General features: G+C 42.7%; 1 protein-coding gene across 1 annotated transcript in view; it reads right to left on the reverse strand.

Annotated features, from left to right (window-relative positions):
- Nucleotides 1–3,354: 3,354 nt before the first annotated feature.
- nup210 (nucleoporin 210) overlaps nt 3,355–26,324 on the reverse strand; it is a 63,389-nt gene continuing 40,419 nt past the window's right edge. Inside the window, exons 30-39 of the mRNA XM_064923433.1 lie at nt 25,263–25,437; nt 24,753–24,928; nt 11,181–11,401; nt 10,274–10,410; nt 8,699–8,960; nt 7,652–7,902; nt 7,261–7,465; nt 6,715–6,834; nt 6,429–6,503; nt 3,355–6,114 (exon numbers count right to left, since the gene is read on the reverse strand). Of these exons, the coding sequence (XP_064779505.1) occupies nt 6,008–6,114; nt 6,429–6,503; nt 6,715–6,834; nt 7,261–7,465; nt 7,652–7,902; nt 8,699–8,960; nt 10,274–10,410; nt 11,181–11,401; nt 24,753–24,928; nt 25,263–25,437 (1,729 nt within the window). The 3' untranslated portion in view covers nt 3,355–6,007. The remainder of the gene's footprint in view (nt 6,115–6,428; nt 6,504–6,714; nt 6,835–7,260; nt 7,466–7,651; nt 7,903–8,698; nt 8,961–10,273; nt 10,411–11,180; nt 11,402–24,752; nt 24,929–25,262; nt 25,438–26,324) is intronic.

Here is a 26,324-nt window from a genome sequence, read left to right on the forward strand (position 1 = left end):
CAGGACACTAGTTTTGATAGTCTAACCAGGAGTGAAAAAATGTGCATCACCTTCCAGGGTACAACACATTAGTTGTGGATGAGGGAAGTCACCACCCACAAGATGTAAAGCACTCTGAAAGACATTATCATTGTTATGGTCCTCTCTGCACTCTTCTTCCTTCCTCTGGATGACCAGTCAGTTCTGTGCTTGGTGCCAGTGAACGTGTGCCCGTCCTGTAGATTTTCAGTGTGAAACCATATATTCCGCTGAGGCAAAGCCATTTCGAGGCTCTCTCTGAGTTCAGCTTCACAAAGCATTGGCCCGCTCTGTGATGGAAAAGGAGGCCCTATCATTAAGCAAGCAGTGTGGAAAGAGTTTTGACAGAGAATGCCAAGAACTCCACTAGCCTAGTACCCTGTGCTCAGCTCTACAAAGCCCAATTCTTCATGAAGATATATGAATCCATGCAGCACTTGTGTGATGAATGTGACTGGGCAGTGGGCACACCATTGAAGAAAATATTGCATGCACAGAACTCTGGTGGGCTATAGGGCTACATTTCAGAAAAGTCCTATGTAATGAAAGGCATTATGTATGTCAGGTATTTCATCACAAATCAATATAAATCAAAGCTGTCGGAATTTAAGAGGAACAGGAGATTGAGATTGCACATAACTTTCAACCTATTCATCTTGGAGCCCATTCATCCTGCATGGCTTCACAAAAACAACAAAATCTCAGGTGTAATATACCGTACCGTAGCTATTGTATTCCATAAACTAACTGAGCTCTGTGGATGATGTCACATCTTAACGGCTTCCATTTGGCTCATAATCTTTCTCATCATCTATAACCACTGTGGCTTCCAGACGGTGGTCGATAGGAAATCTTTGCTCTGGTCCGGATCGTTCAGGGAGAGGGGATAGCCAGCCTTGATATTCCTCTCAGGTCTCCTTCACAACCCAGTGTCTCATTGATTTCCTCCCCTGTCAGTACATTAACCCATCTGGAACACGTGGTGACCAAGACAGCTTTTAGGTAGACAGGCAGGTTTTTTCACAACTCTCACACACTAATTGGGGAAAATAAATTGACTGTCGACTTTAGTTTAGCGTGCATGATTGACCTCAGTCCTGCTTGTGTGATGTCAGTTTCGACAGTGCATGTGCTATTCTGCAAACAATAACAAGTCTGTCTTTAAAAAAACAGTCTTGATTAACATCCCCTCACTTTAATTAACCCTTGTACAAAATCAAGTTTGCTGACGACATGGCGAAGGTAGGCCTGATCACCGACGGCGATGAGACAGCCTACAGGGAGGAGGTCAGAGACTTGGCAGTGTGGTGCCAGAACAACAACCTCTCCCTCAACATCATTAAGACCAAGGAGCTGATCAATGACTACATGACAAAGAGGGGAGTGTACGCCCCCATCCACAGCAACGGGGCTGTAGTGGAGCGGGTCGAGAGCTTCAAATTCCTTGGCGCCCACACACGACAGTGTCTCTTCCCCCTCAGGAAGATTTGTCATGGGTCCACGGATGCTCAAAAAGTTCTACAGCTGCACCATCGAGAACATCTTGACTGGCTGCATCACTGCTTGGTATGTTAAATGCACCATCCTTGACCGCAAAGCGCTACAGAGGGTGGTGCGGATGGCCCTGTACATCTCTGGGGCTTAGCTCCCTGCTATCTAGGACCTCTACGTCAGCCGGTGACAAAGGAAGGCCCGAAATATTGCCAGACTTCAGCGATCCAAGCCATAGACTGTTCACTCTGCTACCGTCAGGCAAACGGTACCGGAGCATCGGTTCACAGCTTCTATCCCCAATCCGTAAGACTGCTAAATGGTTAATTAAATGGTTACACAGACTGTCTGCACGGACTCTATGCTGTTGTTTTGTCTGTTTTTATTTGGATCCCCGTTAGCTTTTGCCGAAGCAGCAGCTAACGTCATCTTCCTGGGTTCCACAAAAAGTAACACAACACTGATGGACAAGGAGTCACACAAATTTTTATATACAACAATATACAAACAATACAACTAAAAACAATTGTGCGTGTGTTCACACACACACACACACACACACACACACACACACACACTATGCTGACACTCTCACACAAAACCCACACACTTTCACTCATCATATGCTGCTGCTACTCTTATTTATTCTTACTCTAATTATCTATCTTTATGCCTAGTTGCTTTACCCTGCCTTCATGTACATATCTACCTCTGCACATTGATCTGGTACTGCTTAGCCCTGTATGTAGCTTAATTCTTGTGGATTTTATTCCTTAGTATTATTTTATCCTCTATTTATCGTATAAGCAGGTCTTGCTCTAACATGCGCCCATGAACCACAGTGTTTTGCCATGGCCTGAGCTAAGCAACTGGCTCTCTTTTCAAACAGCCACACAACATTCAAGCAAGGGCAGAGGCTCTTTCTTTAGAGCATCCGTTTACAAGCGAGTGAAATATTTTGCCAAACACCAAGGACTGGTAATGCACATCCCAATCATTGGAGCAGGTATATGCATGTGTTTACATCTCTCTGGTGTTTTTGTGTAGATTCTTCCTCCAGTCCCACTCCCATTTTAATTGGTATACCTGCACCTTAATTAATCTGCGTACTGTAGACTGTGACATTCAAGCGCTCAATGTAAATGTAACGCTATCAACTAAAATAACACAGCATCTCACAGATTTAAGAACTCATTCATGGGCGCCACAGCTGGCCAATTTGGCTCACCTCATCCTGCTTCCCATCATGCACTTCTCCACACCCACTTAAGGCTGCCGAGCAGTTATTGGCATCCGCTGTGCCAGAGCAGGCATACAGATGAGCTGTGTGCAACCGACTGAGTCCCACTAGGCCAGGCCACTGACGCAAGCAGGGGGACGAGGTGTTTGATCAGCGATTTCAGACCTTTAACACATCTCCAGGGACCCTGGGATGATGACACTCCCTTCATCCCCTCTGTCTGTGGCAGGGCAGAGGGGGGGAGCATGGTGTGTGACACCATCACTGGGCTTAGGGACAGATGGGAAATCAGTTCACTGCTCCTACAGCTCAAACACAGAAGGGAAATGAAGGGGGACAAACTTGTGTATCACATGGAAGAAGGGATATGCTATTAATTTTTCCCCGGCACTCTACCACAGAGGCTTAGGAAATGGTGTGCTGCAATTGTTGGATGCCTTAAATATACAGTAGCCTCTGTTCCAATCAATGTGATTGTTCTAGCTAAGGACACGCCCCTTTCACTCCAATGTGAATGTGTGTTCCGTTCTCCCTGCAGGGTGTAATAAGTTCCAATCAAGAAACAAGAAGCCATAGCCACAAGTTATTCATAGAACGCAACGACATTTGAAAAGTAAAATGTTTATTATTCAGCAATGATCTCACAAACACTCAAGCCGGACGGTAATTCTAGTATTTCCACTTTGCTGCATAGCACTGCTGAGAGATGAGTAAGGCAAGACGCTTAAAACACAAGGAAAGCAGGGGAATAGACTGTCTGCACATTAAAACTGAAAGCATTCAACATAAATCACCTTGAAAGTTTCACAGCTGTCTTTCTCCAAATACCAAAATAGTGATTATTCTTCCAAAAATTACAGTGCAGTCTCAATAGGCCTCAATAATAACTTATCAGAGCTTGCTTCAAGGCCTTCGGCGCATACATACAGTACATGAACATATGCCTCGTAATACATAGGTAATTTACAACATTGCTAGTTCACTTCGGTTGCTAAGATACTGAAGGGATTGTACACTGAACAAATATATAAACGCAACATGTAAAGTGGTTGGTCCCATGTTTCATGAGCTGAAATAAAAGATCCCAGAAATGTTCCATATGTACAAAAAGATTTCTCTCAAAATGTGCACAAATTTGTTTTACATCCCTGTTAGTGAGCATTTCTCCTTTGCCAAGATAATCCATCCACCTGACAGGTGTGGCATATCAAGACGCTGATTAAACGGCATGATCGTTACACAGGTGCACCGTGTGCTGGGGACAATAAAAGGCCACTTCAAAATGTGCAGTTGTCACGCAACACAATGCCACAGATATCTCAAGTTGAGGGAGCATGCAATTGGCATGTGGACTGCAGGAATGTCCACCAGAGCTGTTGCCAGAGAATGTTCATTTCTCTACCATAAACTGCTTCCAACATCGTTTTAGAGAATTTGGCAGTACGTCCAACCGGCCTCACAACCACAGACCACGTGTATGGCTTCTTGTGGGCGAGAGGTTTGATGATGTGAACGTTGTGGACAGAGTGCCCATGGTGGCGGTGGGGTTATGGTATGGGCAGGCATAAGCTGCATTTTATCGATGGCAATTTGAGCGCACAGAAATACCGGGACGAGATCCTGAGGCCCATTGTGAGGCCCATTTTTTGTAAGGCATCTTTGACTGACAGATGCATGTCTATATTCCCAGTCATGTGAAATCCATAAATTAGGGCCTAATGAAATTATTTTTTTGACTGATCTCCTGACGTGAACTGTAACTCAGAATCTGTGAAATTGTTGCATGTTGTGTTTATATTTTTGTTCGATATATAATGAAAAACTGAAAGATGGTTCACATTTCCAAACTATTTCACATTGGTGATTGACAGAAGAGCTGCCTGTCTTTAGGCTCAATAAGCACTGTACTGACCAAAGCATTTAAAAATAGTTAAATACAACCAAGTTTCAAAACAAGAATGTCATCAAAGTGAACACACTGACTGACCATATCCTGCTTCTGAACATAGTGTGCATATTAAGGACACATCACCTAACAAAATGGACGGATTCAGTGGTTATACTTCACAAAATCAATATGCTACATTTCCCCAAAATAATATTTAAACATGAAATCAGCATCTTCATGTTATCATTTGCTGCTGACAACTAGGCTACCCAGGAGAGTAGTTTGTCAAATTCCTGAGTTTCAAAGCAACAATTCTTGATCAACAACACATATATTCAAGCTTGGAAGTACATTTTTGAAAAGCAAAACTATTAAATGTGAAAAGCAAAATGGGAGTATAAATTAGTACATTTTAAGAGGCTGCAACAGTTATGGTATGAAATCAAACATAACACGGTTTAACTACAAATACTGAAAACAGACTACAAAAACAAAAAAGCAAACTAGTTTAATGTACCATGCTTCACACACAAAGATTCACACATGGTCTGACTGGTCATGAGTCCGGAGATGGCTGATCAGGCCAATCCGTGACCGACAAATCTTGTTGCAGGGATGGTTTGTGCTGTGCTTCACATACACACAGGGAGATTCTCAATTGGTGTTGCTTGACTCCTAGCATCCTTTCCTCAATCCTCTCCTCTTTTTGAAAATGGTTAAAGGTAAAGGTACTCCAGGAAACATGCAAACAAATGTGCTTGTATGAAACGAGACTTCTCCACTTCCGCATCAAAAGGCAAATGACATGTGCAGAGGAGGAATACCAAAATATGTGTCATGTGGTAAAAATAAATGTTGCTGGTTGTGCCAGACATGTTATAGAGAACAGATAAGTAGCGTATCAAGGAGACAAGCAAACTTCTCAGAATTTGCACTCTCCTACATATGGCGACCACTTATCGGTTTCCGAGTCATGTTGGAGAGGAGTCGTCGAGGAGAGGACGACTTTTACCCAATTGAGAACACGCGCACACACAAAGATAGCCCTGTTGACTTCATATTGCTTAAAGTCAGTTTTCAGTCCTAATTGAAGTGCACATTTTGGGGCAAATCATAACTTCCATGTAAGTCAAACATTCCCTTAGTCTCCCATTGACATCAATGCATGACTAAATGAAAATGCAACTTTGTAAGAGTTTACCCCTTTTTAAAACAAACTTCACATACTTTTGAATACTGTACATATGACCGAATTAAGCAGTAAGATTCTCTGCGATTCTCCTGAGTGACAAAGGCACCACTGCCCAATCCCATGTAGAGTTCAGGCCTGGGGTGTTGTCAGAAGCTGGGGTAGGTACTGTAGGGATCCCTTACCGGGAGTTGTAGTCTGGGGAGAAGAGTCGTAGTTTGTGGCTGCTCCTTGTGTCCGGGGAGGTCATGTTGTTGGTGAAGGAGTTTGAGACGGGTGAGGCAAAACCTGAATCAGAGGTGGGAGTGAAGCACAGCAGGCTAAACAAATGGAACAGCACTGAAACACAAGCACCCTCAATGGTGCAGAGTATATGAGCAATAAACAGCTCTAATCAATGTCTCCAAACAGCTATTCAACAAATGTCTATTAAGCAAATGAGAAACATTTTTGCAAACACAGCTGAAATAAAATAGCAATTTACTGCAGTTACCTCCTTCAATTCAATTGTGTTGCAGAGGTATAAAGACTATTAGAAAGGGGCAAACTGAAATCAACACTATTTAAAAGTGGAAATAATGTAAACAATGACAGGTCTCTACCTGAAGGGGACGGTGTCCTCTGAATGAAGGCTGGGTGAGGTGCTAAGTCCCTCTGAGAGAACAGTGCATGGCACACTGGGTAGGAAGAGAACATTAATGTTACCTGTTAGAATGGTCAAATGTCTTCATGGTCCCTGAAGCTTTGCAGTATCATCCAAACATTCACTATCCAACCCACATGTTCTTTAAATTATATTGAGTCACCTACACGGATCTGCTAACAAGGTGAAGTGATGACAGGTTTCCAGCAAAAACACAAATCTTAGTTGGGGATGTGGCTACTCACCGATGATGATAATGGCGGTGCCAGCCAGTAGCGCGAAGATGGTGAAGAACATCATCTGGTAAGAGTCTATGAAGGCCTGCAGGAAATGGGTTCCCTCCATGGCAACCACGGAAGCAGCAGCTGGAAAGGACAAAAGCGACAGGTGAGACTATGACATGACACTGCTCAGTGCTTCTTTCTAACAATGATGAGCGCGTTATCTTGTACAAATGTTAAATTAAAATTAACATTAAAATCACAGTTGAATGTTCTGATACTGCAACAACAATAGGGTGGTGCTAGTTGACACTTCAGTGAAATCCTAACGTGCTCCATTTCTCAAGCCCATGAGCAACTAATGGCTTTATGGATGAAGGGTCAGATAAAACGACTGACCTGAATATTTTCAAGGAAAGTGTCCCAACACTGCTATAATTATCTCAAATACTATTAAAGGGTGTTGAAAGTATCCCCCTTTTTACAGTATATCTTGTATCCTGCACCATCACAGAGTTATCACATCTACCATATCGTCAACCCTGTTCCATTCAGAGATGGCTGGCTGACCTTGCATTGTGGTGCTGGGATCAGTCACGTGGATGAGGGTGACTGGGATGACGAGGAGCTGGCCAGTGGATGAGCTGGTTATGGACACAGAGGCTGAGGCTGCAGCCTGGGGGTCCACCACACTGACCGTGTACTTAGAGTAACTGGGGAAGCCGTGGAACACTTCTCTCTCCTGGACCGAGATGGACGGAGAGCTGGACGACACCTAACGGACAGGAGTGATGGTGGGTGAAACACTGGGGTTTATGGAGAAGTGACATCCAGTGCCAAATGCTATACCTCCCTCATTGTCCTCATCATTCATTTCCCTTTTTAACGGCTTCTGGAAGGTATGAGACCCACGTCAAAAGGCACTTTCAAATAAAGTTGATTGATTGACAGACAGACATACCTCCAGGCTGCCGAGTGCTGCAGTAGGGCCGTAGACAGTGAGCTCTGCGTCGGGCTGCAGGTTGCTGAGCAGCAGCTCTGTCTGGTCAGAATACAGGCCTGTCTCCACGGGCAGCCTTGCACTGACCTGCTCCCCAGAGAAGGCACTGCCTTCCACCCCAGCCCTCACCAACAGGCTGGTCATGGACAGGCTCAGCACCCGTGTCTGCTGGTCACTCAGAGACTGCAGGGTCAGAGAGCAGGAGTAGAAGCCTGGGAGGGAAAGCGGGAGAGAGGGCAGAGGTAGAGAGGTAACATTAGGTGTCGGTGTTTCTAAAAAGAAAGGTGACATCAAAATTGGTCGTATTTTAAGTTGTTCACGTTTATGGATGCTTCCTAGAATCTACTTCTTAAAGACTATGCTTGTCTTCCACAACAACATGGTCCCAGATGCTTAAAACATGATTTCCCCATTAAAAGCCTCTTCATTAGAACATTATTTAAAAAGGCACAAACGCAATAGCCATGAGAATTCCATTTAAAACATGATTAGAACCCACTGAATTCTAATCCTTTATGTAGCAATAGTGGAGGGAGAATCTTTCCCCACCTGTGCTGGTGTTTAGTTGGTTTACTTTCCCCTCCAACCCTACCCCAGAGTCATCACACATTCATACAGGCCCATTAGTCATCGCCCCCCCCCATAAGCCTGCACTGGGCTGGGGCAGGAGAGGAGCCCAAACTCCCCAAAACAATTAGACCCATTCTGCTGAATATATCACCCCAACACCGTTTATGGCCTTCAGTAAATTATTCCCTTGTAAACAGAACTTCCTTGCCCTCTTTGCCAGAGCAGCCCCTGGTGCACTGCACCGCACACACACCAGCTGACCCACTGTGGGTTTAATAAATCCTTCCTGCTGCAAGCATTTCTAATGGGTGATTAATGATGTGAAGGTCAAATCCATTATGCACAAGTAAACTGAAGGTTGGAGAAAAAAAACATTCAGTAAACATACTGCCCAACATTCACCACCTCATCTTCCCTGAGCCCGAGAACAGGTCTTACCGGTGCTGGGGTCGAAGCTGATGTGTGTGAGGTAGACGTCATGGGCGGAGAACTCGATGGCGTCGCTGGTGAAGCTCAGATGGCAGCTGACGGAGGTCTCTGGGTGCAGCAGGGCGATGGAAGCGGTCTGGGCAGAGGAGCAGGAGCCTATGAGGTTGGTTCCCGTCTCTCTGGTGGTGAGCAGTATCCTGGTGTCCCTGTCCCCCCTCACCGCTGCAGGGTGAGCCATCACTGCTGTCCTGGTGGCCCCTTCCACCACCACCTGGCACAAACCAACACAGTGAGCCATTAACACTGGTATTACTTGGGGTGAATCTCAAGTCTGTAAAGAAGTCTCCGCTCATTATCTACTTTCCTTCCTCTGCACTGATATAAAAGTTACGAGGACTGGTAAAAACAATTCCAGCTAGCCTCCACATTGCATTCACCTGTCCTGTGATTTAAATCCTATGTATGTGTAAATTGAAGTGAACAGCTGGGCCTATTCACTTCCGTGTTCAGTACAGCAACACGGTACCGGTTAACATCTCCATTCAGAGCCTTCTCCTTTAAGATGTGTTGTTCCTGTCGGAGTGTTAGCAACTGATCCAGATAGCATCTATCTAATCCACTCCACACTGATCCTCCTCAGTCACTCACTCCCAGCTAATTGGGAAAGATTCATATGTAAACACAGGAACACATAGAAGCCTGTATCAGCCGGAAAGAGGGAGCTGCCTGGAAGAGACAGACATAAGAGGCGGTGAGAGATGTTCTTTGAGAGAGAGAGAGAGAGAGAGAGAGAGCTCCATCTCAAAGAGGAAGGCTGGGCTAATTAATCTTCTCCATGCTGCCTGCGTGTCTCTTTGTGGAGACATCAGACCCACAGCAGGGGGTGGGAGGGGAGGGCCGTCACATACATTACACTGAGACAGCCATGATCATCTAGTACTGATCATGATGATGGTCTTATAAGCATCTTTATAGTGTCAGATGTTTACTGTGTAGAACTCTACCTTAAGACTTCAGGTCTGTTCTAGGGTTCACATTGGTAGTTACAGTCTTGTCCCATTGCTGTGAACTCCCGTACGGACTCGGGAGAGGCAAAGGTCGAGAGCCGTGAGTCCTCCAAAACACGATCCTGCCAAGCCGCACTGCATCTTGACACACTGCTCACTTAACCCGGAAGTCAGACGCACCAATATGTCTGCGGAAACACCAAACCCTCACCTAACCCGGACGACGCTGGGCCAATTGTGCACCTCCTCGTGGATCTCCAGGTCGAGGCCAGCTGCGACACAGCTCTGGATCTAAACCGGATCTCTAGTGACGCCTCAAGCACTGCCTTAGACTGCTGCACCCCCTCAGACGTCAATTCAACGTCTATTCCACGTTGGTTCAACGTCATTTCAGTGAAATTACGGGGAAACAACGTTGATTCAACAAGTGTGGGTAGTGTTGTACACCTCTCTAGAAACCGGAGTAGTGTATACGGTTTGGATAATCATCATTAAACCATTTGTTGTTGCAAAACATACTTTTATCCCATCTCTAACACACAAATGTTCCCTGGAAGCAAGGTTGTCGTTACAGTACCTCTCTGTAAGTCTTCAGCAGCCCAGGGATCTCATAGTAGACAGTGGTGGTGCCTGCATCTCTTGCCACGGCCACGCCCATTTTAGAGTCTATCTGCAGCACACCAGTGGATGAGGAGCTCCAGGTACCCGGGACACCTGTAGGGAAAAGAGTAGAGCTGAAAAACTCCCCTTGGTTCAACACTCATCTTGAATATTCACACATCATTTACTGTAAGACTGTCTTTTCCTTCACACTCCTTCCCGCAGGGCTGACAATGGTAATGTTTAAATCATCTGCAGAAAAATTACTCCATTCCGAAGTAGATGAAAACAAACAAGGATATTGCAAAAGATATCAATATCACACAGTGGAGGCTGGTGGGAGGAGCCAGAGGATGGGCTCATTGTAATTTTTATTTATTTATTTAACCTTTATTTAACCAGGCAAGTCAGTTAAGAACAAATTCTTATTTTCAATGATGGCCTAGGAACAGTGGGTTAACTGCATGTTCAGGGGCAGAACGACAGATTTGTACCTTGTCAGCCTGAGGGTTTGAACTTGCAACCTTCCGGTTACTAGTCCAACTCTCTGACCACTACCACTCTAACCACCCTGCCGCCCCGGCTAGAATGGAAATGTGGTTTCCATGTGTTTGATACCGTTCCATCAATTCCATTCCAATGAGCCCGTCCTCGTATAGCTCCTCCCACCAGCCTCCATTGATATCACATATTAAATACGCAACATCCCAGAGAACCATGTGAAACTGCATCAATCCAACGAAACATCCATTTTGCTCCAAAAAATTGGTCTGAACATCTTTGCAGATAAGCCTCGTCTCCATTTCATGCACCTCGGTAGTACTACCAGTGACATCGTACCTGTTATTTTACAACACCACATGAACCCCTCTTTGACCTCTCACCTTGGGGGCTGAGGAGTTGGGCGCTGAGGCAGACCACATCTCCCACCACCAGCCTTGTGGCGTCCTCGGGGTGGATGGCGTGCTGAACGGGCAGCGCCAGGTAGTCAGCCATGCCTGCCTGCTCCTCGTCCCACACGGCCAGCAGGGTGAGGCCCACGTTGACCGTCCGCACCGTCAGGGTGTTGTTACCTGGGCCCCGGCCCATCTGCACCAGGTCATCCCTACAGACAGACAGGAAAGGAAATGGTCAACATGTAGTAGGTTGGTATGAGTAACCAATGGCTTTCTTTGCATAATCAGTAATCAACTACCTCTGCCTGGGCACAAGACTAAGTGACTCTCCTGTGGCCCAATCACATTCAGAACCCCTTAGTACCCCACCATGAGCCCCTTCCTTACTCTTAATAGGACAGGTCTCTCCTAAAGTAGTCTGGCAGCACCTTGATAATAAAGTAATGGAATCAATTTATTGTGCAGGCCAATGAGGGAATCCCTAGCCAGGCTGAGCAGTGCAGTCTCCCTTCACACACACTCCCATTAATTTAGCTCACTCAGGTGGAAACTACTCACTCTGAATGGGGAGGAACGAAAAGCAGTCTAAATTAATGTTGGGTACCTTGGGAGAGACATGCTGGTTTAATACCCTGCCACGGTGCACTCATTAACTGTAGTTGTACTGCTGTAGCATCCGGATAAACATACTTGGGCTGTGCAACTTTCACACATACGCACACTTTATGTGGCACTCTAACAGCAAAACACAAAACACAGCAGAAAACCAGTGCTTTCACTTCTACATATCTCAATGTCAAGTACCTATCTTGTACGTGCCAATATAAAGTGTCTTCGGAAAGTACTCAGATCCTTACGCAAATCCCCCCAATCTACACACAGTACCCCATAATGTCAAAGCAAAAACAGGTTCTGAAATGTTTGTTAATTTGTTAACAATAAACTGAATATTCAGACTCTTTACTCAGAACTTTGTTGAAGCATCTTTGGCAGCGATTACAGCGTAGAGTTGCCTTGGGTATGATGCTACAAGCTTGGCACACCTGTATTTGGAGTTTCTCCCATTCTTCTCTGCAGATACTCTCAAGCTCTGTCAGGTTGGATAGGGAGCGTTGTTGCACAGATATTTTCATGTCTCTCCAGAGATGTTTGATCGGGTTCAAGTCCGGGCTCTGGCTGGGCCACTCCAGGACATTCAGAGACTTGTCCCGAAGCCACTCCTGCATTGTCTTGGCTGTGTGCTTAGGGTCTTTGTCCTGTTAACCGTCGCTTCAGTCTGAGGTCATGAGCGCTCTGGAGCAGGATTTCATCAAGGATCTGATCTCTCTGTACTTTGCTCCGTTCATCTTTCCATTGATCCTGACTAGTCTTCCAGTCCCTGCTGCTGAAAAACATCTCCAAAGCATGATGCTGCCACCACCATCCTTCATCCTAGGGATGGTGCCAGGTTTCCTCCAGACATGACGGTTGCCATTCAGGCCAGAGTTCAATCTTGGTTTCATCAGACCAGAGAATCTTGATTCTCATGGTCTGAGTCTTTAGGTGCCCTTTGGCAAACTCAAAGCGGGCTGCCATGTGCCTTTTACTGAGGACTGGCTTTCGTCTGGCCACTCTACCAGAAAGGCCTGATTGGTGGAGCACTGCAGAGTTTGGTTGTGCTTCTGGAAGGTTCTCCCATCTCCACAAAGGAACTATAGAGCTCTGACCATTGGGATCTTGGTCCAAGGCCCTACTCCACCGATTGCTCAGTTTGGCTGGGGGGGTCTTGGTGGTTCCAAACTTTTTCCACTTAAGAGTGATGGAGGCCAGTGTTCATGGGGACCTTCAATGATGCATACATGTTTTGATACCCTTCCCCAAATCTGTGCCTCGACACAATCCTGTCTCTGAGCTCTACGGACAATTCCTTTGACCCCATGGCTTGGTTTTTGCTCTGACATGCACTGTCAACTGTGGAACCTTACATAGACAGGTGTGTGACTTTCTAAATCATGTCCAATCAATTGAATTTACCACAGGTGGACTCCAATCAAGTTTTAGAAACCTCAAGAATGATAAATGGAAACAGGATGCACATGAGCTCAATTTCGAGCCTCATAGCAAAGGGTCTGAATATAAATACATTTGCAAAATGTCTAAAAACCTGTTTTTGTTTTGTCATTAGTGGTTATTGTGTGTAGTTTGCTGAGGATTTTTCTTTTCTGAAATTAATCCATTTTAGAATAAGGCTGTAACGTAACAAAATGTGGAAACAGTCAAGGGGTCTGAATACTTTCCTAAATCACTGTATATTTAAAGAAATACACCACATATAATGCATTCAGGGGAGGCAGGTAGCCTACTGGTTAGAGCATTGGGCCAGTAACCGAAAGGTTGCTAGATCGAATCCCCGAGTTGACAAGGTAAAAATCTGTCATCCTGCCCTTGAACAAGGCAGTTGACCCACTGTTCCCAGGCCGTCATTGCAAATAAGAATTTGTTCTTAACTGACTTGCCTAGTTAAATAAAATAAAAAATAAACATTTAAATGTAATTCAGAAAATGAATACCAGGGATGCAGTCGCTATGTTATACACAATGTTTACTTTGCTGCGAAGGCTACAAGACCTGATTGAATAAATGTTTTCTGAGAGATTTAAGTGCCATATTCAATGTTCTGTTCCACTGGTACAGGCAGAACCGTTTGGAGTGCTGTCATCTCTTGTCTAACTCTCTTTAAGCAATTTTTTCCTAAGAAATTGGAGTGTCGGACATTATTGCAAGCTCTTCCAGGCTTCCTCAAACTAAAAGAACACTCAGAGAGAAGACATGGCACAATATTTCCTGCAGCCTTGGTCCACACAGCTAACAACCACAGACATCTCTTAAACCCTACCACCCCATCTCAATCGTTTACCTGGCTGCTTTTACCTTCCCTATGAATATTTTCTTCCCCAATGTGTTTATCTTCATGGAGGCTGCTGGGGGGAGTAAAACGGCTTTAAAAAATTTGCTCGGATTGAGTAATGTTTCATATGTTTGATACCATTCTATTAACTCCATTACACTAAATTCCAGCCATTATTAAGAGCCGTCCTCCCCTCAGCAGCCAACACTGCTTCATACAGTATCTCATGTACAAGTTGCCCTTCATTTGACTTTCTAGTCTGCACCGAAATAGTATAATTGTGGGGTTCTTTGTAACTTGAAAATGAAAACCTTTAAGGACCTTCACAGAAAGCAACCATCACTAGATGGTAACTTTACAAGTAAAGTTGTGCGGCTTGGTGGTAGTGACATTAAAAAATACATTTAAAAATAAGTACTTTGATTATATTATTAAAATATTGAAATAATTTTAAATTTACATTGATAGTCAGTAGATTTGGTCAGTAATTGTGGTCAGCAGTAGTGGTCAGTAGTTATGTGGTTGAGTAGTTGTGTGGATATGGGCAGTAGTTAGATGTGTGGTCTGAAGTTGTGGAATGTCATTTGTGCTTGTGGTCACTAGATGTGGAAAGCAGTTTTGTGGTTGTATCCTCACTTTTGAGAAAATGGCCTTTGAAGATTGTGGTACTTACCGGAGAGCTCTTCTTTGTCTATACCCATTCAGCATCGTTCACACCCACCCATCTCTTTAAGGGCTGATCTGAGCGTTCTGTCCTAACAGCAGTCAAGCACCCAAGCAAACTGGCTAACGTTGGCTAGCTACTTCCAGACACAAATGAGAGAACAGCTCACTAACCATTGTACTCGCCCGAGCAGAGCTGGCTTGGCTGTTTTTATTTGATCCAGAGCATTGGTGACTGCAACTGTGCTGCTGGCAAAAAATGTACGTTTTTTTCCCAACGTTTACTGACACCGTCCATATTCAATGGGTGTTGAGCGTTCGTAAATTCATCAGTTCTTCTGCACTCTGGCACACAAACAAAAGTGCTCTGAAATCAAAATAGATCGACGTAGCTGGTAAATTCTCCCTGGCTATCAACAGTTGTCGCAGAGACATTCTATTGAAATGGTTACTTGCATAGTGGAGTTTTTTTAAAGACATGCAGCTAGCTAGGTAAACAATTAACCATAATCTCAATTCATGACATTACTTACCCTGCATGAATCTGCGGTTCAATGTTCGCTATAACTAGCGAAGCAAATGGCTCTGAGATACGAACAATATTACTACATAGATCATACACATAACGTTAGCAAGTGAGCCAGCCAGATAACGTTAGCTAAGTTTGTTATTAAGGCACGTTATTAATGCATTTCTGACCAAAAACGAATTATCCTGTGAAGTATTGACGCGCAACATACACCTAGTTTTCAAGAAACGAGTCAATTGTGGTCACTCTTTAATCTCCTTGTAATTTTGGCCCTCTGTGTCAGTGAGTATCCTAGCAAAGATTCCGTTTTGGAATCTCAAGGACAGAGCTGTGGCTAGAATAAAGCAGGCGATGGGTTACTCAAAACAGCCCTAGTTACAGATTAGTAAGAGTTCATAAATTTTAATATTTTTCTCTAACTTGTCAAAATGGCAGTTTAGGGGCGCTAGTGAGAAAGCCATGGAGTATGTCACGTTTTCCGAGCTCCTGCTGAAATTGCATTTATTTAATACTTTCTTTGCGCTTTGACTCAAAAATAATTAGGAAACACAGCCTTTAAATTACGTGCTTTACCTTGTTCAAATTATATTTTAGATTTAATGCATAAATGGCATTTAACCTGCAAAAGTTTAAGTTCAGTGGAGTCACTGACAAGAGAAAGTTATTTTGTCAGTGAGTTCTTCAACAAGTGGGAGCTGAGCTGCTCCACCTCTCGGCACGGCAAAAAAAAATTAACCCTGAGGATTTGAAGGCCAAGATTCTTGCTCTGGAGCTGAGGACCGAGCACTCACGTCGGGGATCTCAAGCAAGAAAGCCTGGTGGAAAACCTTGCATCGTTATGGCTAAACTACACTATTATAAGGATTGTATTGATGTTCTTCGGCGTGCCAGAGAATTTGTCTCACTTCGATGCAATGGAGCACCCATCTTCAGCTTCCCAGATTATGCCCCCAGCGCTGCTCGTGACCATGCCGCTTTCAATGATGTCAGGAATCTACTCCGCGGACGGTCCGACTTTTGGTATAGTGTGGCTTTTCCTGCCCGGCTCCATATAACGGCACCGAGAAAGAGTTCCAAGACCCCATAAGGCGATGGCCTTTGTAAAGGCGAACATTCTACCGAGGTCGGAAGAAGCAAATGGCTGAATGTTCACCTATTTAGCAATTAGGGTAATGGACGAATGTGTCTACCACTGTAGACTCGGTCTCTCTTCTGTAGATACTGTATAGTGTTGCCAGTGGTATCAGTTGATATTGTTAGGTAACATTTGTGCCTTAGTTCTGGTGAGTCAATTCTCCTTTTATTTTATTACCATGAAGCTGCTCATTTATATTCCTTGATGGTACACCCGTATCCAGGGTAGATAAAGCACAGGACCATCATACATTCACATTTTCATGGTAAAACTAAAAGAGCAGCCATTTCAATTAGTAAAAACATACCGTTCGCAATGTAAAGTGTAGAGGCAGATTCAGCAGGCCGTTTCATTACTGTAGGAGGAATATTGTAAACTACACAGGTTATATCGGCTAACATTTATTCACCAAATTGGGATAACAGTTCATTCTTCACAAAATGTATTTTCTCGATTACCAAAAAATGGACACACACAACCTAATACTAGGTGGTGATATGAATTGTCTACTGTCACCCAATCTGGATCGTAGCTCTCCTGAGGTATCATCAAAGACAATATCAACAATTCAGCTATTTCTTAAGACATATGGCATATCCGATGCATGGCGTTTCCGCAATCCCACAGCTAGGGAGTATTCTTTCTCGACAGTTCATAAGGCCTTCTTATGTATAGACACATTTTTCCTAGACAATAGATTTTGCCATTTTTCACAGATTGTGATAACCAAACTAGTCATTTCGGGTCATTCTCCTCTTACTATGATACTACTTATACCGAAAACACAGAGTAATTATCGTCCTTGGCGGCTAAACTCACTAATGCCATCAAAAGAAACCTTTGTCGCTTTTATATCTCAAAATTCCATCTCCAGCTCAATCAAACCCCTGGAATGTCTCCTACAACTGTATGGTAATCAATGAAGGCTCATCTCAGGGGCCAAATTATTTTGTACGGTGCATAGATTAAGGAAGTGTAATATTCAACGGCTAGGGGAACTTATAAATACAATCTTGGATTTGGCATATTCACACTCTTCAGCCGTAAATGTACTAAAACAACATTTGTCTGAAGTGTCAGAGTTCGATCTTCTTTCAACTCGAAAAGCATAAAATTGAATTAGTACATTTTGACATAAAATGATGAACATGGAGAGAACATCGGGGAAAATGCTAGCACACCAGCTGTGTCAGAGAACCACAAATAAAATCATACCTGAGATAACTGACAAGCTGGGTTACAAATGTATTGATCATTTAGAGGTCAATTCAAGCTTTCATAACTTTTACTCACAATAAAACATTTCCGAATCCGCTGGTAATGCAACCTTACTCAACACTTTCTTTGAGAACCTATATATTCCTACAGATGAACCTGAGACTGTTGGCAATTAAATATATGCAGTGTGTGAAATCCCCTGGACCGACGAATTTCAGAGCGAATTCTTTAATAAAATCTCAAGATTCAATCTGAGTTGCCAAACGTCAGCCTCAAAACCTTAATGACTTGGAGAAGATCTGCAAAGAGGAGTGGGACAAAATCCTTCCTGAGATGTGTGCAAACCTGGTGGCCAACTACAAGAAACGTCTGACCTCTGATTGCCACCAAGTACTAAGTCATGTTCTGCAGAGGGGTCAAATACTTATTTCCCTCATTAAAATGCAAATCAATTTAACATTTTTGACATGCGTTTTTCTGGATTTGTTGTTGTTATTCTGTCTCTCACTGTTCAAATAAACCTACCATTAAAATTATAGACGGATCATTTCTTTGTCAGTGGGCAAACGTACAAAATCAGCAGGGGATCAAATACTTTCCCGCCTCACTGTACTTTTGATTTTGACCCCCCCCTTGTTCAGGGACACATTATTCAATTTCTGTTAGTCACATGTCTGTGGAACTTGTTCAGTTTATGTCTGCTGTTGAATCGTGTTATGTTCATACAAATATTTACACATGTTAAGTTTGCTGAAAATAAAACGCAGTTGCCAGTGAGAGGACGTTTTTGTTGTTGCTGAGTTTAAGATGATTGCCTGCCGTTTTGAGTCCTCATCTCTACAGATCAAACTGGTTTCATAAAAAATAATTCACTCTTTTTTCAATATCAGAAGTCTTTATAATATACTACAATCCCTATTCATCTGACACTCCAGAGATATTGTTATCACTTGACGCTGAGAAAACATTTGATTGGGTGGGTTGGGATTGTTTATTTTATACTCTCAAACAATTTGGATTCGGTGCCAATTTTATGTCCTGGATCAAAGTCCTTTACTCCTCCCCTATGGCTGCAGTGCGCAAAAATAATAACCGTACATCCTATTTTTAACGTGGGACAAGATAGCGTTGTCCTCTATCCCCTCAGCTGTTTGTCATCGTAGCCTTTAGCCATAGCAATTTGTTATAACACCACTATCAAAAGGTATTCAAAGAGGGTGCTTAGAGCATAAAGTCTGACTCTGCGTGTGACATGCTATTACATTTGCCTGAACCGTTAACTGGTCTTCCAGAGATCCAGGTTCTACTAAAGACATTTGGTAAAATAGTATAAAGTTAATCTACAAAAAAGTGGCTTGATGCCAATTAACCCTTCTGTCATGCAAACTTATTTTAGTCACATGCCCTTCAGAGTGACTACACAGAAATATTTGGGAATTTGGGGTCACACACAATTTCAAAGATCTCTATTAAAGCCAATTTCCCTCCCATGATCCCCAAAACAGGATCTTGAACGCTGGGATTTACTTTTTTCTTTAGGCGGAAGAATTAACACAGTTAAAATGAACATATTACATAAGTTGTACTTATTTCAATGTATTCTTATCTGACAATCTTTTTTTATCTCCTTAGATAAACTGATACCTGCAACAAGAAAAACCCTCGGATACATTGCAGAGATCTTGGTCTAGCACTTCCGAACTTTCAATATTATTAAATGGGCAGCAAATATAAGAATAATTCTGTATTGGATGACAGAAATCCCTGCTGTTACAGGCCCGAAATGGTTGACCTTGGAGATCTCATCCTGTGGCCCTAACTCCTTAGCGGCCATACTCTGCTCAAAACATGCATTAGCGGAGCCTGTTTCCAAATACACTAAAAACCCTATTATGAAACATTCACTGAAAATCTGGAAACAGTTCAGGCGATCGTTTTGATCAGTAAATTTTCAACTTCTGCCCCATTATTAAAGAACAATACCTTCTCTCCATCATTATTAGACCGGCGTTTCATATCTGGTCTGGAAAAGGGATCTCCTCACTGAACCACTTGTACATTGATATGGATTTTGCATCTTTTGAACAGCTAGTACAAAAGGTCAATATTCCTAGATCTCATTTCTTTAGATACCTGCAATTGCTTAGTTTTGCATTTTCATACCCTAGTCACTTCCTATCACGCCCACCTATCTCCCTTCTAGATTATTTTTTTTTTTAAAGTGAACCCTTATATCAAAGTGGGCATAAGTTTGATCTGTACGTTATTAACCTCTTGAAACTAGGGGGCACTATTTTCATTTTTGGAAAAATAACGTTCCCAAAGTAAACAGGCTATTTTTGGACATGCCCAAAAATGACATTTCTGGATATCAATTTGAGACGTTGTCTAAGATACTGGAGAGACCTATAGAACCTTCTGCCTTCATTCCATTATTTGGAGTGACACCACAGGAGGCCCTTGGGCATCATGCTGACATTTACTACTCTTCTAGCTAGACGTCTTCTACTATTTAATTGGAAGGATCGGTTTCCTCCTCTTTTTAAACATTGGATAAAGGAAGTTATGCAATATCTCAAGCTAAAGAAAATACCCTACTCCGTTAGGTGGATCTGCAATTACATGTTATAATATCTGGAAACCTTTCCTTTGTAGAAAACATGGACCCAGCTAATTTCACAACTCCATAAACCAACCCAAATTAGAATGTACAGTGCCTTGCGAAAGTATTCGGTCCCCTTGAACTTTGCGACCTTTTGCCACATTTCAGGCTTCAAACAAAGATATAAAACTGTATTTTTTTGTGAAGAATCAACAACAAGTGGGACACAATCATGAAGTGGAACGACATTTATTGGATATTTCAAACTTTTTTAACAAATCAAAAACTGAAAAATTGGGCGTGCAAAATTATTCAGCCCCCTTAAGTTAATACTTTGTAGCGCCACCTTTTGCTGCGATTACAGCTGTAAGTCGCTTGGGGTATGTCTCTATCAGTTTTGCACATCGAGAGACTGAAATTGTTTCCCATTCCTCCTTGCAAAACAGCTCGAGCTCAGTGAGGTTGGATGGAGAGCATTTGTGAAAAGCAGTTTTCAGTTCTTTCCACAGATTCTCGATTGGATTCAGGTCTGGACTTTGACTTGGCCATTCTAACACCTGGATATGTTTATTTTTTAACCATTCCATTGTAGATTTTGCTTTATGTTTTGGATCATTGTCTTATTGGAAGACAAATCTGCATCCCTGTCTCAGGTCTTTTGCAGACTCCATCAGGTTTTCTTCCAGAATGGACCTGTATTTGGCTCCATCCATCTCCCCATCAATTTTAACCATCTTCCCTGTCCCTGCTGAAGAAAAGCAGGCCCAAACCATGATGCTGCCACCACCATGTTTGACAGTGGAGATGGTGTGTTCAGGGTGATGAGCTGTGTTGCTTTTACGCCAAACATAACGTTTTGCATTGTTGCCAAAAAGTTCAATTTTGGTTTCATCTGACCAGAGCACCTTCTTCCACATGTTTGGTGTGTCTCCCAGGTGGCTTGTGGCAAACTTTAAACGACACTTTTTATGGATATCTTTAAGAAATGGCTTTCTTCTTGCCACTCTTCCATAAAGGCCAGATTTGTGCAATATACGACTGATTGTTGTCCTATGGACAGAGTCTCCCACCTCAGCTGTAGATCTCTGCAGTTCATCCAGAGTGATCATGGGCCTCTTGGCTGCATCTCAGATCAGTCTTCTCCTTGTATGAGCTGAAAGTTTAGAGGGACGGCCAGGTCTTGGTAGATTTTCAGTGGTCTGATACTCCTTCCATTTCAATATTATCGCTTGCACAGTGCTCCTTGGGATGTTTAAAGCTTGGGAAATCTTTTTGTATCCAAATCCGGCTTTAAACTTCTTCACAACAGTATCTCGGACCTGCCTGGTGTGTTCCTTGTTCTTCATGATGCTCTCTGCGCTTTTAACGGACCTCTGAGACTATCACAGTGCAGGTGCATTTATACAGAGACTTGATTACACACAGGTGGATTGTATTTATCATCATTAGTCATTTAGGTCAACATTGGATCATTCAGAGATCCTCACTGAACTTCTGGAGAGAGTTTGCTGCACTGAAAGTAAAGGGGCTGAATAGTTTTGCACGCCCAATTTTTCAGTTTTTGATTTGTTAAAAATGTTTGAAATATCCAATAAATGTTGTTCCACTTCATGATTGTGTCCCACTTGTTGTTGATTCTTCACAAAAAAATACAGTTTTATATCTTTATGTTTGAAGCCTGAAATGTGGCAAAAGGTCGCAAAGTTCAAGGGGGCCGAATACTTTCACAAGGCAGTGAATAATTGTTTTCAGTTAAAAAACAACAACTTTGTTCTATAATATCTTTGTATATATACTGTTTTACTATTTCATTATATTACCCATTGTATATCATGCCTGTTTAAGTCTGGTTTTGGGGTGGGTTTGATTTGGTAGGGGATCCGTGTGTGTTCTGTCTGCTATCTGTATAATCAGAAAAGTGATGTGGTAATGCAGTTACAAAAACAGCTGTAACGCAAGTTCCATAGTGAATATTTTGATTCCGTGAACATATACAGTGGGGCAAAAAAGTATTTAGTCAGCCACCAATTGTGCAAGTTCTCCCACTTAAAAGGATGAGGCCTGTAATTTTCATCATAGGTACACTTCAACTATGACAGACAAAATTAGAAAAAAATCCAGAAAATCACATTGTAGGATTTTTAATGAATTTATTTACAAATTATGGTGGAAAATAAGTATTTGGTCACTCGTTACCTGTATTAATGGCACCTGTTTGAACTTGTTATCAGTATAAAAGACAGCTGTCCACAACCTCAAACAGTCACACTCCAAACTCCACTATGGCCAAGACCAAAGAGCTGTCAAAGGACACCAGAAACAAAATTGTAGACCTGCACCAGGCTGGGAAGACTGAATCTGCAATAAGTAATCAGCTTGGTTTGAAGAAATCAACTGTGGGATCAATTATTAGGAAATGGAAGATATACAAGACCACTGATAATCTCCCTCGATCTGGGGCTCCACGCAAGATCTCACCCCATGGGGCCAAAATGATCACAAGAACGGTGAGCAAAAATCCCAGAACAACACGGGGGGACCTAGTGAATGACCTGCAGAGAGCTGGGACCAAAGTAACAAAGCCTACCATCAGTAACACACTACGCCGCCAGGGACTCAAATCCTGCAGTGCCAGACGTGTCCCCCTGCTTAAGCCAGTTCATGTCCAGGCCTGTCTGAAGTTTGCTAGAGAGCATTTGGATGATCCAGAAGAAGATTGAGAGAATGTCATATGGTCAGATGAAACCAAAATAGAACTTTTTGGTAAAAACTCAACTCGTCGTGTTTGGAGGACAAAGAATGCTGAGTTGCATCCAAAGAACACCATATTTTGAGTGAAAACCTCCTTCCATCATCAAGGGCATTGAAGATGAAACGTGGCTGGGTCTTTCAGCATGACAATGATAAGAAGCATTTCAAGCATTTCGTAAGAAGCCTTTCAAGGTCCTGGAGTGGCCTAGCCAGTCTCCAGATCTCAACCCCATAGAAAATCTTTGGAGGGAGTTGAAAGTCCGTGTTGCCCAGCAACAGCCCCAAAACATCACTGCTCTAGAGGAGATTTGCATGGAGGCATGGGCCAAAATACCAGCAAGACTTACAGAAAACGTTTGACCTCTGTTATATACCCTTTGTTAGCAATGACAAAGTATTGATAAACTTTTGTTAATGACCAAATACTTATTTTCCACCATAATTTGCAAATAAATTCATTAAAAATCCTACAATGTGATTTTCTGGATTTTTTCTCTCTCATTCTGTCTGTCATAGTTGAAGTTTACCTATGATGAAAATTACAGGCCTCTCATCTTTTTAAGTGGGAGAACTTGCACAATTGGTGGCTGACTAAATACTTTTTTGCCCCACTGTATGAATAGCAGTGAAGTAGACAAATGTTCCTTACGCTCTAACTTTGTCTAACTTGTTGGGGTGGTGATCAAAACGGTTGTTGATGCGGTCACAGTACTTAATTGCTGTCACTTTATCAAAATATATTTTGGTTCAAACGCCAGCAGAAGCCAGCAGAATATGTAAATGCTTTAACTTTTTGTCTCAGTTGTGTGGTCAATATTTGTGTTGTGGTCACTCCTCTCTCCTCATAATTTTGGTGTGCCAGTGAGTATCCTAGCAACAGTTCTGTTTTGGTATCTCAATAATGACACAGAGCTGTTGTTAGAAAATCTCTCTCTCTCTCTCTCTCTCTCTCTCTCTCTCTCTCTCTCTCTCTCTCTCTCTCTCTCTCTCTCTCTCTCTCTCTCTCTCTCTCTCTCTCTCTCTCTCTCTCTCTCTCTCTCTCTCTCTCTCTCTCTCTCTCTCTCTCTCTCTCTCTCTCTCTCTCTCTCTCTCTCTCTCTCTCTCTCTCTCTCTCTCTCTCTCTCTCTCTCTCTCTCTCTCTCTCTCTCTCTCTCTCTCTCTCTCTCTCTCTCTCTCTCTCTCTCTCTCTCTCTCTCTCTCTCTCTCTCTCTCTCTCTCTCTCTCTCTCTCTCTCTCTCTCTCTCTCTCTCTCTCTCTCTCTCTCAGATCTGAATAGCAGAGTAGACTCTGATTTTGTCGAACTTGTTGGGTTAGTGGTCAAAACGGCAGTTGTTTTCAAAAACATTACAGAAAATGTGGTTGATGCAGTCCCCGAATATTATTTTTTTCCCGAACGCCAGATTTGAGTAGCACAGAAGTAGACGAAGATGGGAACGCATGAACTTTGTCTAAGTTGTTGCAAAGTGGAATAATTAGCTGATTTGTGTCAAAAGTTACAGGATTTTACTTAGAGAATGGCAGTTGGAAGTGATGATGTCAAAATGGGGATCATTATAATCTTGATGAAAAGCGGATTTAGGCCCCCACAAAAAATAGACTATCAGTTTAATAACGTAAAAGTATAACATATCAAAAAGTGGTATACAAACAACTCGAGCGAGACCATTCTGTTTCTAGAACAAGAACGAAGAAGAACAAGAAGATCGACTAACTAAGATAGGGCTCTTGCTGCGCAAACCCCACAATTAAACAGAAAAAAACATTTGTGAACTTACCTGTTGGTGGTGAATGTGAGCAGCGAGTTGTGGCTGTGAAGGACCTCTCCAGTGTTAGCATGGAGGTGAACAGTGAAAGTAAGCACCATGCCCAGAGGAATAGCAGACAGGCTGTCCCTGGAAGGGTTGTGGATAACTGGACTGGTGCTGAAACGCAGGTACGACACAGGGGCCACCTGGGAAACCACAGAGAGGGATAGACTACAATGTAAGGAAATCTACTTAGACCGAAGTCAACTGCAAGCAATCCATCTCTCACTAACAGTCTTAAAACATGTTGCCATTTGTCTTGACTTTATAATGGCATGAACTCAGATGATAGACATAAGTATGGGTAATGAAGTTTTGGTTATTGGCAACATTTGCATGAGATGCGGTAAACTTGTATAGAATTTATTAATTTAAAAAATGAATTCAAATTCTCATTCATTGTACTGTGTTAACATTTTATTTATTCCCATAGGGACAATAAAGATTAATAGAATTTAATTAAGGAGCAGAGGGTTTCACCTTCACTGCGAGGACCAGGGTTTGATTGACACCGAATGTTTCCTGTGAGGTCACCATCAGGGAGGAGGAGCCAGTGAGCGAGCCGGAGGACAAGAGGCCCTTCTCATCCACCTGGACAATGGTAGCCTGGTCGGGACAGTCCAGCACTCGGTAGGACAGAGCAACCACCCCGTCCCTGTTCACACACACCACCAGAGTTAGTAGCTTTCCATTTTCTGGAGATGACTCAAGCGGTTGTTTTAATATCAAGAGCAGGGCACTATAGAGAGGATATGGTGTAATTTAAAATGGAACTGAAGAGGTAATGTGCAATGCTGAGTGCTCAAAGTAAAATGTTGAGTATTCAAAGTGTCTCAGGTGTGAAGCTAGGTAGGTACAGTTGAAGTCAGAAGTTTACATACACTTAGGGTGGAGTCATTAAAACTCATTTTACAACCACTCCACAAATTTCTTGTTAACAAACTATAGTTTTGGCAAGTCTTAGGACATCTAGTAATTTTTCCAACAATTGCTTACAGACAGATTATTTCACTGTATCACACCTCCAGTCGGTCAGAAGTGTACATACACAAAGTTGACTGTGCCTTTTAAACAGCTTGGAAAATTCCAAAAAAATAGGTCATTTAGAAGATTCTGATAGGCTAATTGACATCATTTGAGTCAATTGGAGGTGTACCTGTGGATGTATTTCAAGGCCTACCTTCAAACTCAGTGGCTCTTTGCTTGACATCATGAGAAAATCAAAAGAAATTCAGCCAAGACACCAGAAAAAAAAAATTGTAGACCTGGTCTGGTTCATCCTTGGGAGCAATTTCCAAATGCCTGAAGGTACCACATTCATCTGTACAAACAATAGTAAGCAAGTATAAACACCATGGGACCATGCAGCCATCATACTGCTCAGGAAGGAGATGTGTTGTCTCCTAGAAATTAACGTATTTTGGTGCGAAAAGTGCAAATCAATCCCAGAACAGCAGCAAAGGACCTTGTGAAGATGCTGGAGGAAACGGGTACAAAAGTATCTACATCCACAGTAAAATTAGTATAGACCTATATTGACAT

This window comes from Oncorhynchus masou, chromosome 18, assembly GCF_036934945.1.
Source record: "Oncorhynchus masou masou isolate Uvic2021 chromosome 18, UVic_Omas_1.1, whole genome shotgun sequence".
In the NCBI taxonomy this organism is placed as follows: Eukaryota; Metazoa; Chordata; class Actinopteri; order Salmoniformes; family Salmonidae; genus Oncorhynchus; species Oncorhynchus masou.